Source organism: Cryptomeria japonica, chromosome 8 (assembly GCF_030272615.1).
Source record: "Cryptomeria japonica chromosome 8, Sugi_1.0, whole genome shotgun sequence".
NCBI classification, from domain to species: Eukaryota; Viridiplantae; Streptophyta; class Pinopsida; order Cupressales; family Cupressaceae; genus Cryptomeria; species Cryptomeria japonica.
Genome location: NC_081412.1, coordinates 612,234,915 through 612,252,755, shown reverse-complemented (window position 1 = coordinate 612,252,755; position 17,841 = coordinate 612,234,915). Strand labels below are relative to the sequence as shown.

General features: G+C 35.2%; 2 protein-coding genes across 2 annotated transcripts; both read right to left on the bottom strand.

The window, feature by feature from the left end:
* Nucleotides 1–13,698: 13,698 nt before the first annotated feature.
* LOC131057080 (early light-induced protein 2, chloroplastic-like) lies at nucleotides 13,699–14,733 on the bottom strand. Its single transcript, XM_057991270.2, has 3 exons — nucleotides 14,466–14,733; nucleotides 14,318–14,371; nucleotides 13,699–14,220 (listed from the first exon to the last, which is right to left on the bottom strand). Exons 1-3 carry the CDS (start codon nucleotides 14,592–14,594, stop codon nucleotides 13,876–13,878), a joined length of 528 nt encoding a protein of 175 aa, XP_057847253.2. The 5' UTR covers nucleotides 14,595–14,733; the 3' UTR covers nucleotides 13,699–13,875.
* Nucleotides 14,734–16,840: 2,107 nt separating this feature from the next.
* On the bottom strand, nucleotides 16,841–17,521 carry LOC131057081 (early light-induced protein 1, chloroplastic-like). Its single transcript, XM_057991271.2, has one exon. The coding sequence runs from the start codon at nucleotides 17,457–17,459 to the stop codon at nucleotides 17,115–17,117; it is 345 nt and encodes a 114-aa protein (XP_057847254.2). The 5' UTR covers nucleotides 17,460–17,521; the 3' UTR covers nucleotides 16,841–17,114.
* Between the last annotated feature and the right edge of the window lie 320 nt (nucleotides 17,522–17,841).

Here is a 17,841-nt window from a genome sequence, read left to right as displayed (position 1 = left end):
AAAATCATGCATTCTACCCTCGGTTGATGGTGAGAAGACATATTTCTTCTTTACCGGCAGATGTGTTAAGATTTCACTTAACCGACAAGCATTTTATGTGGTTTTTGGAAAATGTTTTGGTTATAAGGCACCGAAAAACCCTCATTTTCATCCACCAAGCATTCAGAGAGCATGTAATTGAGCAAAGGCATCCTAAGGCAAAGCAACAAGGTATTTTCATGCATTCAAGATTTCAAGAAAGAGGTATTTATCTTTCGAAATGGCATCTTCATCCTCTGCACCTGAGTTTATTGCAAACCCTGCTGTGGTAGAAAACATTAAGCGCCCTAGACCCGTGTTTAAGATCATCCCTGAAATTGCCAAGCAAGATGATTCTAATAGAGCATTTTCAAAAATTCCGAAGGGAGTTGCTTTTGCTGAAGACCCTAGAATTTACATTCATTGCAACATAGAAAATTTAGGGACTGATGACCTAAAGAACATATACAATGATGTTATTACTGATGAACAAGGTTTGATTAAACCAGAGCACAAGATTATAGGAGACCTAGGATTTGTTGAAATTCTGAACATACCTGAATTTTTGAAGGAGGTAGTTCATCTTGTACTGAGCAGAATTCATGGAGATTTTATGTGGCTTGATTATATTTTTAAAATCTCTAAGGAAGCAATCAAGGTGGTTACTCATTTACCCTCAACCGGTAGTAGGCCTGACAAAATAAAGAAGATACCTAACAAGGGTGTTATGGATTTAATCGGAGCTACATATGACAATAGATCTCCTAGGGTTAATCACATTATTGATGCAAATGTGAGATATGTGAGCAGGGTACTTGGCTATAGAGTAACTCAAGCAAATAGATTAAATTCAATTTCCATCTTATGTATTCACAGTGCATACGAGATGGTTAAAAACAATGCTAGGATTGATATGTGTGAATGGCTTAATCATGAACTGATTGATAACCTGAAAAAGATTAAAAGTGACAAGAAGGGGACATTCCATTTTGGCAACCTACTTGTGTGTTTGATTCTTTACTTCACCAAAGAGATACCCGACATTGGTCATAAGCACTTTGGATATGACATTTTGGTAGGCAAACAAATCATAGAAGCTATCACCGGTATGGGCTGTAACAGTGACAACTTTATAGCAGATTACTTCAAAACTTTCCAAACTAAGATGAAGGCCAGAGAAAGGATACCAGAGAGCATAGTAGATAAGTATGACAAGGAAATTTGTTTTGTAATCAAACGTGATGAAACATGGATGGAATTTTAAATGGGTTAAGGAAAATGTAATGAACTTGAGTGGTATATCTGCTAGTGAACTGGAAGGACTGAAACCGAAAGCTCATGTTTCATCGGTTGTCACTTCTTCGGATACAGATAGTCGAAAAGTAGTTGAGTTCAAGAGAGTAGAGAGGAAGAAGAGAAAATCCTCACAGGTACCTTCTCCTTCTCCTAAAAAGGCAAGGACATTAAGGAAGGAGCAACAGGTTGTAAGGGAGCCTAAGAAAAAGCTAACACCAAAGAATAAACAAACTAAGACACCAGATACCCTTACACCGGAGGAACTGGTAAATGAGATAACACAAGATGGTAATATTTGTAATGTAAATAGATATTATCACTCTTTCAAGGATTCTACAAAGACAATATAAAGGCTAGTATAATTTTGCAGTTGGACATCTATAAGAAGGTTTTGATTGGAGTTTTAGATGATTTGCTAAATGACCTGTATTTAAGATTAGAAGCTAAAAGAATGGCAGTGATGGAATTAGACAAAAAGTTAAAAGATGAAGCATTATTGGCAGAACACCCTGTAATTGTAAACAAGAAATTGATGAACTAATTTCTGAAGCAAACCGGTCAGTTTTTGTGAGTGGACAACAGATTAGTCTAATGGCTAGGAGAGTGAAAGAGATTGCTGAAGAAACTGCAGACAAATGGGACATACTCTTTTTTGAAAAAGAAAAGAAAGAGGAAAGAGACAGACAAAAAATGGATAAATCTTTTGCTAAGGTATACCAAAATGACAAAGGTAAAAGCAAAATTGGTAGTATACCTATTATAAAAGTAACAGATAATATTCCTCCACCAGCATAGGATATTCCACACTAACTTCAGATACACCGACACATATTAACAATCAACTGGTTAAGGCAACTGAAGAAGTTACGCATGATGACACTAACCCTGATTCTGAAATTCTTTTCATTATGAATGTGGATACACAAGATATTAACATTGTTGTGGACAAAGAGACTACAGAGGTTAAGGCAGATGATGCTAAGATCAGTGAGATCTCTGAGTCAATGGCACACATTGTTGACTCTCAGAAGAGTGAGATATTGGCATGAGATAAGGAATCGGAGATAGAGAAACCGATAGAGGATAAGGACACTAACACTAACAAATCATTAGAAGCAGAGGTACAAACATAGACAGAGAAACTAGAAGAAAATGTAAGTAAAGAGGAAGAAATAAATGGAAATAAGGAAGAAATAGTGAAGGTAATTGGGCAAGTATCTATTGAAAGGAAATCTATTGCAAAACCAAGCACATCTACTAGAGAATTCAAACCCACTAATGTAATAGGTGTTCTATTGGATTCTATTAGGAGGATAACAAATTGCAATGCCTTAGCATTTAAGGCTATTGATGACATATTACCTATCTTGAAGATGATTGCACGAACCTATAAGATAGATCACATTGAGGATTCTCTAGGTAAATTGGACACGTTGTCCAAATTTATTGCTGAAAATATTCTAACTATAGATAAGGTGAATGAGTTTAAGGAAAGAGTAGATAAAGAGAAAGGTGAATTCTTTAAGAAAACTATCAAAGATTGTACTGAGCACATGGATTCACTATTACCGGTACTTAACTCAATAATTTTGGAATATAAGGAGTTGTATAGAGAAGCTTGCAAACCTCACTATCTAACTGAAGATATTGATGAGGAAATTAAGAAGACACAGAAGCAAATAGATGATATTGCGGACAATATGATAGGTTCTTTGGGACTTATCTCAGTTTTTGAACAGGAAATAGCATTTTTTGAGGAAAAGTAGGAGAAACTTGAGAAAGAGAAAGCAAGGATAAGGTCAAAGGCTTAGGAACTGAAAATCAAACTTACTCCAAGATTGGATAGCCTTATTACTCAGTGGGTTGAGCTATCAAAGCCAAAAATTCAAGGAGAATGATCACAGGAGCAACAGATGCACTATCTAACTAGCATGATCCAGCAGACAAAGACCATTCTTTCTAACAATAAAAAATTCATGTTGAGCCTGAATCTAATTTTAGCAGACATTTTTCAACTTATAAGTAACCAGTTATAGGCTACGAGGTAGCATTTTTGTATTCTTTAATTTTTTTTGACATCCTTTGCCATTTATGCCAAAGGGGGAGTAGTATGGAGAAAAATAAATGCACAAAGGAGATCACTTTCTTAGGGGGAGCACACTCTTTTTGGGATAAGATTTTGGACTTCATTTTTGGATAACAGTTCTAGATTTTTCTCATGAGTGTTGCCATCAATACCAAAGGGGGAGATTGTTGGCATTCTACACTCTAATAAGTATGGTTGATGTTTTCATTGATGGCAACCAACCGGTAACAGGTTTCTACATTCATTGGTATCACAGACATCATCACCGACAGGCATATTCATCGACATCTAGATTACACTGGTAATGAAGTATACCGGCACTCAGGCCGACATGAGACAAGGATTTTTTATGTGAATTGTATTGTAAATGTAATTAATTTTTGTAAGCTGACTTGGTATATGTATGAGATCTTATAGATCATTTTCAAGTAAGAAATATAAGGAGAGGACAATTTTGTAATAGCATGATATAGAAGGATATTATGTAAAGATAGTGAAAGGTTTTTGGTTAAGGTATCTGACTGAGCTTAAACTAGTACTGAACCAGGCATTAGAGATGTTATTTCGAACAGTACATTGTATTGGATTTAATTATCCATATTGTAGTCATTGAGACTCTTCTATTGAGCAGTGAGCTCTAGGCTGTTAGCCTTCCTGCATGTGCAGGCCCCTATTGTAAGTAATATTTATTCATATTGGCCAGTGAGTACAAATATTGTGGGTCACAAATCCCACCAAGGTTTTCCCACAATGGGTTTCCTCGTTAAAATATCTTGTGTTATGGTGTGCATTTATGTAGTCTCTGTTATTTCTATTTGTTGCATTATTTCTTGTTTACCAGTACATTAATTTGGGTTGCAAAGTTATAAATAAGTTCAATGATTCCACAAACCAGTTAGATACTGATTCACCCCCCCCCCCCCCCCTCTCAGTGTCTTTGGGACTGTCATTGCATCTAACATTAATATGCCTGTTTTTATGCCATTAACTAGGCACATGCCTAAAACACATGATTAACTACTTGCCCACATCTAAGTGGACCCAATTGTTTTATATTTTTTCTATGTTGGGTAGTTGTTTTGTGCTTTGGTGGACCTAATTTTAATCTTTTTGCTTTTTTTTTAGTTTATGTGTTGTTTCTTTCTTTTCCTACTGGGTTTTTGCTAGGTTTTTGTAGAGGGTTGTTTTTGTTGGTTGTGCATCTCTCATGCACCTTGAAGTCACTTTATGGTTATGTATTGGTATGGTCCTATCCCGCTTTTATTAATCAAAACTACTTGCCCACATCTAAAACTAGTCCCTTTAAATTTCCTCATGTCTATAATAGTACAATTTTTTAGTAAGCTTTACATATGATGCATTTCAATTGGTTTTTTAACTTTTATTTTAGGTAAATGGGTTGTTTCCTACACTCCACATGCTCGCATTTCCCTTATCACTACTAATATGAACTTGTTCTATATAATACAACTCCTTCACCTTGACCATGAGTTGGTATACCTTAATTAATGGAATGGTTAATATTAGAGTTGAGGAAAAATCAACTCTACAGCTCCCAAAGATCACCTGCATGCAAACCTGTCACAGAAAGAGAGAAGCAAAAAAGCTATGGAGGCCAGAATTCAGAGATCCCAAAAAGAGGAGTCATATTGATGTGCAACAAGAATGCAATTCAATAATTACAGTTGTTTTGAAAATGCAAAAAGAGAATCCTTATAAAAGGATACTTGAAATTAGAAAGAACTATGAGATTCCTAATTTTAGCTTAAGCATGGAGTATAATAGACTAATAATTAAACAAATAATTAGCTAATAAAAGATAACTCCAAATCCCCCCCTTAAGATGAACTTAGGGAGTAACTAAAAAACAACTAAGGACTAAAAAACATGTAAAAAATGCAAGAAAGCAACAATGGGTCTCGACAACTAGGCCTGATGAGGTACCCAAGTACAATAAAATATCTGTAAAGTGGAGAAAAAGGAGAAAACTTTATGGGAACAAAACTCCTCTCCAAGAAGAGATGAAAGCTCAAGTGAAAGACTAATAAGCCTCCAAATAAGAGTGTTCCAGAAAATAGGAACAAAAATAAGAGAATGAAGAACACCACTAAAGCATGAAATAGCTGCAAACACTATCGAAGAGTAACTGTTGATCTAAAGAACATCCTCTCAAATAGAACATTACTAGGTAGAGAAGATTATAATTTGCATAAGTGTCCTAAAATGACACTACTCGAATCGGATGATAAACGAAGACAAACAAATGAACTCGAAGATACAGATGGCATGAAACACCAAAGCCTGAAGAGTTGATCAATCAAACCGAGGAAGCATTAGAACCAATAGAACAAACCTCCCCATAATGTTGAAAAGGGAGAGGGACATGGACACTGAAAAGAATGACCAACAAGAACTACATGATGAAGAACCAGGAACAGCGAAGGTGCAAATAAAGTACATAGTGTCGTAGAAGGAATACTCACTTGACACACATCATGAGACTAATGTCATGGAAGGAAAAATCACATGACAAAGGTAGGAAACAAAGGAAAACATCAACCCCCCCATGGCACTTTATAAGTAGTGCATGCACAGTAAGGCACAAGATATGCAACATCCCAAGTATACAATGCATGATGGCACTTTATCTTAGTGCGCTTGCATAAATAAAATGCTACAATGATAAAAAAAGATAGAAGAATGGAAAGAGAAAGCCAAATACAAGACATCCTAATCAAAGAAAGAGATCCCAGGACCTAAAAAATCCAAGATATTCACTAGAGTGTTGAAAAGAAAAAAATTGAATAAAATATATATGAAGTAGAATCTGGAAATAACACTCATATGACTGGAAAGTACACAAAACAAGCTTTCCAACAATATAAAGATTTTAAAAAATAGAGTTCGGATGCTCAAGTCATGTCTCTCGGAGTGCAAAAATGAACCTCTGACTTTGACAGAAAAAATGCCATCAAAAAAGCAAAATCAAAAGTTCAAACCTCTAGATATGGATAGACCTCAAAAAGAGCTTTCCGACGATATACGATTTGTTGAAAAATGCCTCCATATGACCAAGTTACGGCCAAAAAAAAATCCCCTCTTGTAGGGCATAAATAAGGTAAAAAAAATTAAAATTTAATGCATTTGGAGGTACAACCACACGGATTTTTGTGCATCAAAAAATGTGCCAATAAAAAATCATGCCCTAGATGCCCCTGTCACCTAAAATATGCAAATTATATATCAAAATTCATGGAATGAACATTCTGAATCTAAATGTGAAGTCATTTTGGCACCAAAATGTACCAAAAAATAGCTACCCCCAGAAATAGAAAAAAACAACTGCACAAACCCCGAATATTCAAACCTAAAGAACAAGGCCCAAAATATCTCATGAAGAGAACAGGGGCATGTAGATCTAGAGCTCTAATACCATATTGGAGTTGAGAAAAAATCAACTCTACAGCTCCAAAAGATCACCTACATGCAAACCTGTCACAGAAAGAGAGAAGCAAAAAAGCTATGGAGGCTAGAATTCAGAGATCCAAAAAAGAGGAGTCATATTGATGTGCAACAAGAATGCAATTCAATAATTACAGTTGTTTTTAAAATACAAAAAGAGAATCCTTATAAAAAGATACTCAAAACCCTAAAGGTGAAAACCCTTAAGAATTATAATTTTCCTAAGTTTAGCTTAAGCATGGAGTATAATAGACTAATAATTAAATAAATAATTATTAGCTAATAAAAGATAACTCCAACAGTTAAGAAGCATAGATAATGACACTTTTTTATATATCATATTCATATTTCACATGAATAGTATATATACATGCTCTATAGAACTCCTCTACATGTTCCTTGATAAACTCCTCTCATAAGTGTAAGATTTAGAGCTTCTGACATGTATCTAGTGCATAGTTGATTATCAAAAAAAATCTCTTAGCCTTGGCCACAATGTGATTCCACATTGAGCTATTATTTATCTCATCTTATATGTGGCTTTCATGAGTTGTGCTCCACTATAAGATAGAAAGAACTTCAACTTCATGGGAATGTTCTTAACTATCTATATGTCCTTAGTATCTTTGAACTTGAAGTATGTCTCTCTAAATCATTGATCTAGTCAACCAAATATTCTATATATAATATTCCAAAGTAACATGAGACATCAATCCTTACTTTTACCAAGGAAAAGGAGAATATTTTATCCATTATAAATTCCTCAACAATATCATCTACATTCATGACACTTCTATGAACAAGATGATATCATGTATTATGAGCAATATCTTTCATTACCACATCAAGAAGAATTAATTACATGATAAAGAAGTAATTTGACTAGTAGGGTGTTGTCTAAGTAATAAAAAACTAACTATTCCTTGATAAATTGAAACCAACATTTTTTCCTTATGAGTAACATACTACCAAAAGTTCTTAATGTATGCTCTAATGCAATTATTCTAATGGAATGTTCAACCACTTGACATGTAAATTATTTAATTTGTAGCATGTGCATTAAGAAGATGTTACATGCTCCAAAATGTGTTCGGTGCTCAATGAAAATGAAATTTTTGCTTAGTATAGATAAGCGAAGGTGTATTTATATATAATTAGGTATAGGACATTAATTTCTACCCAAAATAGCATGATTCATGTTTTTGTTAAGTAATCATGAGAAAAATATCATACCATAAGGTGCACACAAGCTAAGTGTGAATGTGAGAACCACACATCTAATTTTGGCTGATAAAATATTACATTGATGTACTTAAGGATGTTCTTGCATTGTTGACTCATACCTTTTCAATTTTTAAATTAAAATTATTTTCAATTATCATCATTTTTCCCTTGTCCCTAAACTAAGTATAGACACATTTTATAAAATTTGATGTTTTTAATATATTAAGTGGGGAAGGGTCCCAAACCATTATAGTTCCAAACAAAAAACCATAAAAAAGGTTTGAAGAGAAAGCCCACCAAACAAAAATGTTCTATGATAGATTACAAGTACTACATATAGGAAATATATGAGTCCAAATAATATTAAACTAAGAAAATCCTAAAGCTAAACAAAACAACATTACAGATAGCAAGACATTAAGAAATGTATCCCCACTCATCCAGCATACTAGGGAGTTGAAGAATTAGTCCTTTTTCCCTTAGCCTTGCTTTCATTCTTTCTTGTTGGATATTTTTGTTATTCTTTCTTTCAATCTTCCTACCCATTATAACTACTCCGATGAGAGACTTTTGTATCAAGTTCCTATTGATCTTCACTAGTTTCTCAATTCCTCTTTCCCACCATATGATTTGTTCCTTATTCAGACCCCAAGAACTTTTGAGGGGTTTCTATTTTATCAACCTGAGCTCCAAGCTCTTCAAGCTCAATAGAGAATGCCTACCAATTCTAAGATTATTTTTCTTCACTGGTCCTCTATCAACCTATTCTTCCTCTTCCTCATTGCAATAGTCCTTGAGGGTAATGGCCTATCTAGAGAATCTTTGGAATGGGTCTCAATGAGTAGAGAGTGTGAATAGGAATTTTTAAGAATAAAATTTAGCAAATCCTGAAAGGTTTCCACTATCCTTCATGGCTTCATCAAGGTAAAATATTCGAAGTGTTCTTTAGCTTCATCTTCAAGGTAGTTTTATCAAAGAAACAATAATTTTGGTCATGACTATGACCTTGGTTAGTCTAGCAAACCTTCTTTCATCAAATAAAGTGGTAAGTTCATCCTTATCATAATCCCCAGCATAGATGTCAATGGTAGGGGAATGTTGAGGAGAGATAGCAGGGTTGATCTCAGGTGATATTTTGATGGCCTTTCCTTTGACACCTATGTTTTTATTTTTTAAGATACCCCAGGAGTTTAATGGACTTTTTGCCTCTGTCATATGTAAGTTTAGGGACAATATCAATGAGAAATGTTGGGGTGTTACATCCAAAGGTTAGATTTTTCCTTTTAGGAGAGTAGAGAAGGGCATTCCTTGGTAAGATGGGTCTAGAATAAGATAGGTGATCATCTTTGAAAGCAATTTTACACTTTCAGATCCTAGGAAAAGTATGGTTTCTATTATGACTAGGGGGATTGTGCGGTGGAGTAGGATTTAGGGTTAAGATAGTCTCTAGGCATAACATAAATTAGACAGTAGTGTAATGGTGCATAAATCAGACCATATTGTAATGGTGGGTAAACATCATATGTAGCACATTTTACCTTGGATGAAAAATGAAGCAAATGAAAGCTAACTAATTTCTAGTGTCTCAAATGGTTGATAAGAGGAAAGTGATACCCACAACTTTTGTGTTATTGAAGAAGAATACTCAGGTGATGGATATTTTGGTAAGATGGGGAATTAATCAACTATTTGAAATCATGAAAGGGAAGGATGAAGAGCTATCATCTCAGTTCATGAATAAATAGAGAAATGGTATTGTAAAAGTTGATGGAATAAGGATGGAGTTGTCATAAAAATCAATAACTTAGGTGATTGGGTTGAGATGAGGGTGCAAAGGTTCTTCATTTGAGCTATAAAAACACTTACAAGGATTATATTTTTATGTTTCTAGAAGAAGGAGAATAGATAAAGGATCATCAAAATGGTTTTAGCAAAGAGGACCTTTTTCCATTGTGGAGAGTTCTTAGTTACCATCAGATCAAGTGTTTAACCCTTGAAGGGTATTTCACAATGGTTCATAGGTATCAATTTCCTCTTCTCAACCATTTGAGACACCCTAAATTAGTTATATTTCCTTTCTTCCCTTTTCAACCTTGGAAAATGTGTTGTAAATGGTGTTTAACTTCCATTATATTAATGTCTAATTTATTCTATCTATAATCACTACCTAGAGACTACCACAAACCTACATCTTCCTCCTCCCAATAACTGCCCTGATCATGACAAAAATCCTCCTCTTCCTAGTGCTCAAAGAATAAAATTTCTTTCAAAGATGATGACCCTTCTACATCTAGACCTATTTCCTTGAGGAATTCCCTTCTTTGTTCCCTTAAAAGGAAAAGACTAACCCTTGGATGAAACAACCCACCATTGGTTGTGAATATTATATCTAAACCTACACCTTATGAAGGCAAAAACCCCATCAAACCCCAAGTAGTTTTAAAAATAATAACACGAGTTGCAAAGGTTGTTATAAAATTAGTTGAGAGAAGCCCTACTCTCTCTCCTCCACATTCCCCTACCATTCACATTTTTTATGGGGAGTGTGGAGAGGATGAATTTAGAACTTCCTCTAGAGAAAGAAGGTCAACTAGATTCACCATGCTCAGGTTGAGGCCACAAATGCTTCTATGATTAACAAAAACCACTTGACTAATAAGATGGATAACATTATGAAGATTATACCTTTAATTAAGAAGCTACAAAGGATAGTGAAGAAACCTTGGATGAACACGTGAATTTGACTCCTAAAAAGTCCTATTCACAATCTCCATCCATTGAGACCCATTCCCATGATGGTCTAGATGGACTTAATATCCTTATGGACTATGGTGATGAGGATGAGGAAGGAAGGGTTAATATAGGAGTCAACAATGAAGGAAATTCATCTCAAAACTAAGGTGTTGGTTGCTAAACTTGAAGACCTTGGAGCTTCGGTGGAAAAATTGGAGACCCCTAAAAACTACTTAGGGTGTGAATAAAATAGGAACCCAATCATGCATCTAGAAAAAGGAATTGAGATCTTCGTGAAGATTAGTAGGAACCAAATGGAGATGGTGTCCAATTTGGTGCCAATTTTAGAGGCCTAGAGTGTATACGCCTTGGTCTTAATTTAGCACTAGGGCATGGTATGTCCTAGTTTGTCTTGGTCCTAGAAATTAGGACTTCAAACTAGGGGCTAAGCTAGAAAATTGATGAAAATGTGAAGTAGGTGGGTGGTGTGAGCAGAATTAGTATTTCAATGTGGCCTTGGAAGATGGAATGCCAAAGTGAGGGTTAAGTGAGGAAAATAATGGAGGCGAGTACAATCTAGGACTCTACAGTAACTCATTCATTTTTTGAAATAATCATTGGATATTTTTATCTATCCTTAGAATTAATCAATGGAGATTTTCACAAGGTTTCCTACCTAGTTAAATCACTAATAAGGATGTACGGTCAATATAAGCTTGACAATGCATTTTCCATCATCCAGAATCATTTCAAAAGAAAATTATGTTTAAAATGTAGTACATGAGCTATTTCATTATCTTGTACGAAATATATGAGACTACCAATAAAACTATCTTGTCAATTGGAGGAATATGACTCAAATAAATATTCTAAACTAATTAAACCCCAAGAGTTTAATCTAATAAAAGTGAGAATGATGCAATGTTTGAAGCTCCAAACTTATTTTAGACCATTGTGAATCTATTTGCAATGATTCTTACATCCACCATTGTAATTGCATGGACCATCTAAATCGAATCTAGGCTACACATAGTGAGGGGCCTAGTATGAAATGGGATGGGACATTTTTCATGTACTTTCATGAAATGTACCTCATGGAACAAATAAGAAAGCTAAATCAAATTCAAATTTATACAATGGAGTTGTTTCTTTTTGTCTTAAGAATTTAGGTTTCGGCAGTTTCTTTGTGATCCATATATAAGTTTGATTGGAAGGAAAGACTATTACTTGGTCTTTGTTCATTATTGTCATAGTAGTGTTAGTTTCTCAATATCCAATTTCTAGCCACTCTTTGACGAAGACCTTTTCAACCATAGCTACACCTTTGATATGTGACTGGTATTGCAATCATATCTGAGAAAGATTCTATTTTGGGCCTTCTTATGTATTTGTCTTTTACTGAATAAAGTGTTCTTGCATTGGACTTATCATCTTGGTTTGAGGACTTTTTGTTTCACTACTAGAGAAAGATAATTGGAACTAATCTACTAGAGTGCTCTTTTGTAATCATTGATAATGTGGTTCTAGAGTGTAATGGAGCAAAAACATTTGCCTTTTTCAAGACAAAGTGTGTCTGCATTAGTCTTTGCAAGATAAGTAGTATAAACTTTCTTCAAGAGTCAAATTAATGATAGTATACAAAAGAAATGAATCAAATTTACAGCAATAAATGCACTATAATCAGTTTTGACCAAAAATGAAGGATAATTAAAAGAAACATGATCATACAAGCAATTGTACAAATACTATTGTATATGAAAACTACTGTAGGTTAAAAAAAATATAGTGCCTTCATTTAAAAGATAATAACAGAATAATGAAATAAAACACAACCATAAAAAATCCGGTCGTGTACGAATTCCAAAAAAATTACTCGAAGTGAGTTAACTCAAGAATCAACACGAATTGTGTCGGTGCCAAAGAGAAAAAAGCGGAGAGTTTTGAGGAAACATATTACGAGATTTACTAGAGTGGGATTTTTATAAGCATGTGACAAACCAAATTCGAGAACTACGCTTGAAAACCTAACTGCAAATTGAAAACCTAACTGTAACTTGACAAACTCTGTTCTGTTTAAATACCAAAATCCTCTTCAAATTTTACCAAGCTCATTAAATTTACCAAAATACGTGATTCAAAAATCAATTTTCCCGCAATACCCCAAAACTCAGCTGCTCCCATCATTAAAATGGACCCCAATAGCCTAATTCTCCATAGAAACTCATTCCAATAGAATCTTTTCTTGCAAGCAAATTTAAAATTTGCTAAATTGTATCATAAACAAAACATTCAACACAGCTGTGAAGTTTTCTGTAATGTCGTTGTCTGCCACAGAAGTTTCTCAAGGGGCACATATTGCCCATATTAAACATCTGTCTTCATCTTTACTCTTCTTTTTGCACAAACTATCAACGATGACGGTTAGAATAAAAGGGCAGAGTTGCAAAAAGTTTCAGAAACCTTAGTGTAGGAGTTGAACCAAAATCGTTTTCTGTACAACCATAGCTTCAATCGGTTCACAATAAATGATATTTGGTTCTCAAATCATCGGGATTATAATGCTAAGATTTCATGACTGAAATTCAATTGGTTATGAAAATCTGTATTAAGTATAGCTAAAATTATGTTTCCAGGCGAGGTGGTACGAATATTTCAAGTGAACGGAGATAACCATCATGAAACCCTGAACCATGGCCACAACATCATGCACCGGCAACCTATTTTAGGAGAGACAGGTTTGGGGTGAAAATCCTACATAGTATAATGCTATCGGCTAACTATGATCATATTAAACATATTTGAAACGTATGAGAGCGTTTGAACTGTAGAAGTTATTCTGAGTTTGTTTAACAATTTTTCGATAAATAATTACGCTCATGGACATTTAAACTAAAATTACTTTATAATGTATGACTCAAATTTTTACAAGCTTATATGTATAATTGAACAGTATGACATGCTAAGGAGTACAAGAAAACTCCACTATAACACGGAATGACGTTTGAGAGCTTTAAAAATTGGAGCCTATGTTTGAATATGGAGAACTATTATGGTGTTTATACAAGCGGTCCACCCTTGACGTATTCGGTGAAGGCCAATGCGAGCAGGCCAAGCATAGCAAAGCGCCCATTCCACATTTCTGCTGTGGATGAAAAAAATGGTCGTGACTTGCTCTCTGTCGATATTCCCTTTAACAAAGGCACCACCGACGCTGTCGTCAATAATCCGGCAGTTATGAGAAACCAAGACAGTCCTCCATTATTCACCTGGGAAAACAAATCTCTACCGCTGGCCACCTCCACTGCAATGGCCGACACGAACCCCAACATGGCCGCCCTTCCGTTGATAATCTCCGGCGCAGGCCCGGAGAACGCAAACAGGTCGCCAAACCTCGTGCTCATCTGTATGCCACATCGCACACTTCAGATAAATTGTTCACATGGGTATGAATATACAATAATCATTAAATATATACTGGGCATCTAAATTGTTTCTTACCTTTGTAGAGGTTGAAGATGAATCGCCTTCAGTAGGGGACGTTTCCTGTGGATCCTGAGGACCACGTGCCAAATAAGATGCATTAGCAATAATCAAATTGAAACAAAAAAAACTATCTAAAAGCTAATTGAGTAGCCAGTTAGCAAACCTTTGCCATGCACTTGATTTTGAGACTGCTGTGAGGCAATCTACTGATATTACCCACACTATTCCTGTTGACTGCACCGCAGTTAAGGGCTGAGGGCGCTTTCATCATCATTGAAGCCATGGCCGCCATTGATGAGTGCTTAGAAAAAAAGGATTGCGTACTTGTATGCCTTCGATTTTCTATAGTAAGATTGTTAATTTCTCTTCGACTTACTTTTCAATAGACTGTTAATGCCTCTTCTGCTAAAATCTCTCGGCGGAATTGTTGTTGGCTTTATAGCTGGGGAAGTATCGAATTTGATGGTGGAAAATGGGCCAAGTAAAGGAAGCGAATGAGGTGAGTTTAGAGTCGCGTGGGCGAAAATACGACAACGTGGCTGGTAAATTGCCCGCATATGTATTGAGGTGAACGTGGCTTCTAGAAATACAGTACTCACTGAACGTGAAGATTATAGAGATTACTCGCCTACTCAACGTGGACATCTCTCACCCGAGTTTCACTTTGATATTCTTTTGAAACTTTGATTGGTCCTACAACTTTTTAGTTAAAGGAGTTCAGATCGAAATTTTCACATTTTGAGATGTTTCTGCCAACTTTTGTCCGGGAAGTTTGATTAAAACACACGTTATGTCATTGTAAGCGTTCAATTCATTACTTAGTTTCGTTGTTGTTGTTGAAAGGGTTGTCTTTTGTTGTATGTTTTATTGATGAAAATAATTATATATTGTTCAATTCTACATATCAGGGTAAAAGTTATATAAAAATTAAATTAAATTAAATGAGGGGTTGATAGTTTATGAAAATAATATTTTTATTAAAGAATCGTTCAAAATATTTTTTTATTTAAAGTTGGATCACTCATAACTTACTATAATGCAAGCGACCTCTTATGTTATAGTAGACAAGTGTTTGAAGTTCTTGTTTAATTGAATAGTGCATACAACCCTCTAATGGATTCTAATCTCTATAATGCTAGTAATCTTTTATGTTTTGACAGTTATGTAATCATAATTACTATTCAAATATGAAAATGTATTTTATTTGAAAAAATATATTATAGATTAGATAACTTATTAAAAACATTAAAATTTCTTCAAATTAGGATCATAGGTGAACCAAAATAGCATTTCATAATCCTTTAGAAATCAAGAAAAATTGGTGGAAACCTTAACCCTACAATATTTCACTTAATTAGACTCCAATTAAACTCAAATCTTGATTATTGTAGCTTCAATGTGAAATTTAAAAGAACTTTAAAATTAGAAAATAATTCACCAATTTTATAAATTTATATGCTTCACAATATTTAAGAATAGAAATACACCTAAGCAACTGTGAGTGAAAATAGAAACACACCTAAGCAAGCTTATCCCCTAAAAGGAAACACCTCTTAAAAGAGATATTCATGAGAGAAATATCCTATAGCTTAGTAGAAAATGTTTTACACTAAGATAAATTAATCTAGACTAGTTTGCTTACCACCTTTTATCTTTCACTCACTTTTCTATGTTAGTCTAGCTAATCATGCTCCCTTATAACATAACAATAACTATTCCAAGATATTTCTAAATACCACTACTCTTTAAATATAAGAAAAATAATAGAATAAACATATACTATTCAAGCAAGCCACAAATTAGATGTGCACACTAAAAAGGGTCAAATTCATGATTGCAAAATAGACCAAAATCCATGGACTTGAGTCATGATAGAGCAAAGATTCAATATAAGATTCAAAACATTTTACTAACAAAGAGGTAGCATTGTGAATAATACCGAAGTTCAAAATCTTGATTAAAATATAATCATTACTCAATTATAAAACTATCTTGTTTGTTACCTCTATTTTCTACATACATTTAAATTTATAATATATTAACTCATTAACTACTAAAAACTTCTTTTAAAATAATATGATACAGCATTCAAGAATATGCGAACCCTTCGAACGAGTTAATTTCGAAACGAGGTGTTTCTCCGCTCACCCCACATAAAAACTGGACACGGAGAATCCACGTCTTCGTCCTTTCACCCATCACATTACAAATTCAACGTGGCTCAACTATCACCGTGCAAAATAACACCAGAACATTCCACCCTCTTCTATGAAGTAATTGAATGATCAAAATATAAGTATAATAGTCGAAGACGTGCAGTATCACAATCTCATCGGTAACCAAAGCATCATAGCTGCTACTAAAGAGTCTCAATGGAGCAATGGCTTCAATGATAATGAAATCTTCTGCACTGCTCAACTGCGGAGCAACTCAAAGGAGCCTTCGAGTCAAGTGTAACGCAGAGGTTTGCTCTTTCTTCCATATCACTTCAGGTTTCCAGTTCACTTCATATTAATTCTTGGGAGAAAATTCGCTAATCTGTTTATTATGTTAGCAGGCTGATTCAGAGTCGAAAAAAGCCTCCCCAGGAAACGACATCTTCCCTGCTTCTACTTCGACACAGTCCGCTCAAATTCCAACCAGAAGCTCGGCGGCTCCAGCACCATTTCCCGATGCCTAATTCCCTCAGTAGAGAACCATGCGCCATTTGACATGCTAAACAGTACAAGAAAACTCCACTAGAGCATGGAATGCCATTTAAGAGCTTTCAATATTGATGTCTATGTTTGAACAGGAAGAACTATTATGGTGTTTACACAAGTGGTCCGCCCTTGACGTATTCAGTGAAGGCCAATGCCAGGAGGCCAAGCATAGCAAAGCGCCCATTCCACATTTCTGCTGTGGATGAAAATATTTGCTGCGACTCGCTCTCCCTCGATATTCCATTGAACAGGGGCACCAGTGTCCCCACCGTCATTAATCCTGCAATTAACGCAAACCACGACAGTCCTCCACTATTCAGCTGCGACAACAAATCTCTTCCACTCGCCACCTCCACTGCAATGGCCGACACGAACACCAACATAGCCGCCCTTCCATTGACGATCTCCGGCGCAGGCCCTGAGAGCGCAAACAGGTCTCCAAACTTGGTGCTCATCTGTATGCCACATCGCACATTTCAGATAAAATGTTGACATGATATAAATATACTATAAATTGGGCATCTAAAACGTTTCTTACCTTTGTAGAGCTTGAAGATGAAACGCCTTCAGTAGGGGACGTTTCTTGTAGAGCTTGAAGATGAAATGCATTAGCCACAACTACATTGAACCAAAAAACTATCAAACCTTTGCCATGCACTTGACTTTGAGGCTACTGCTCGGTAATCTACTGATTCAAACCATACTATTCCTTTGGACTGCCCCGCAGTTAAGGGCTGCGGGCGCTTTCATCATCATTGAAGTCACAGCTACCATTGATGAGTGATTGCTTAGAAATAATGGATCTGTGCTTGTATCTCTAACACTTCCTTCTGAACA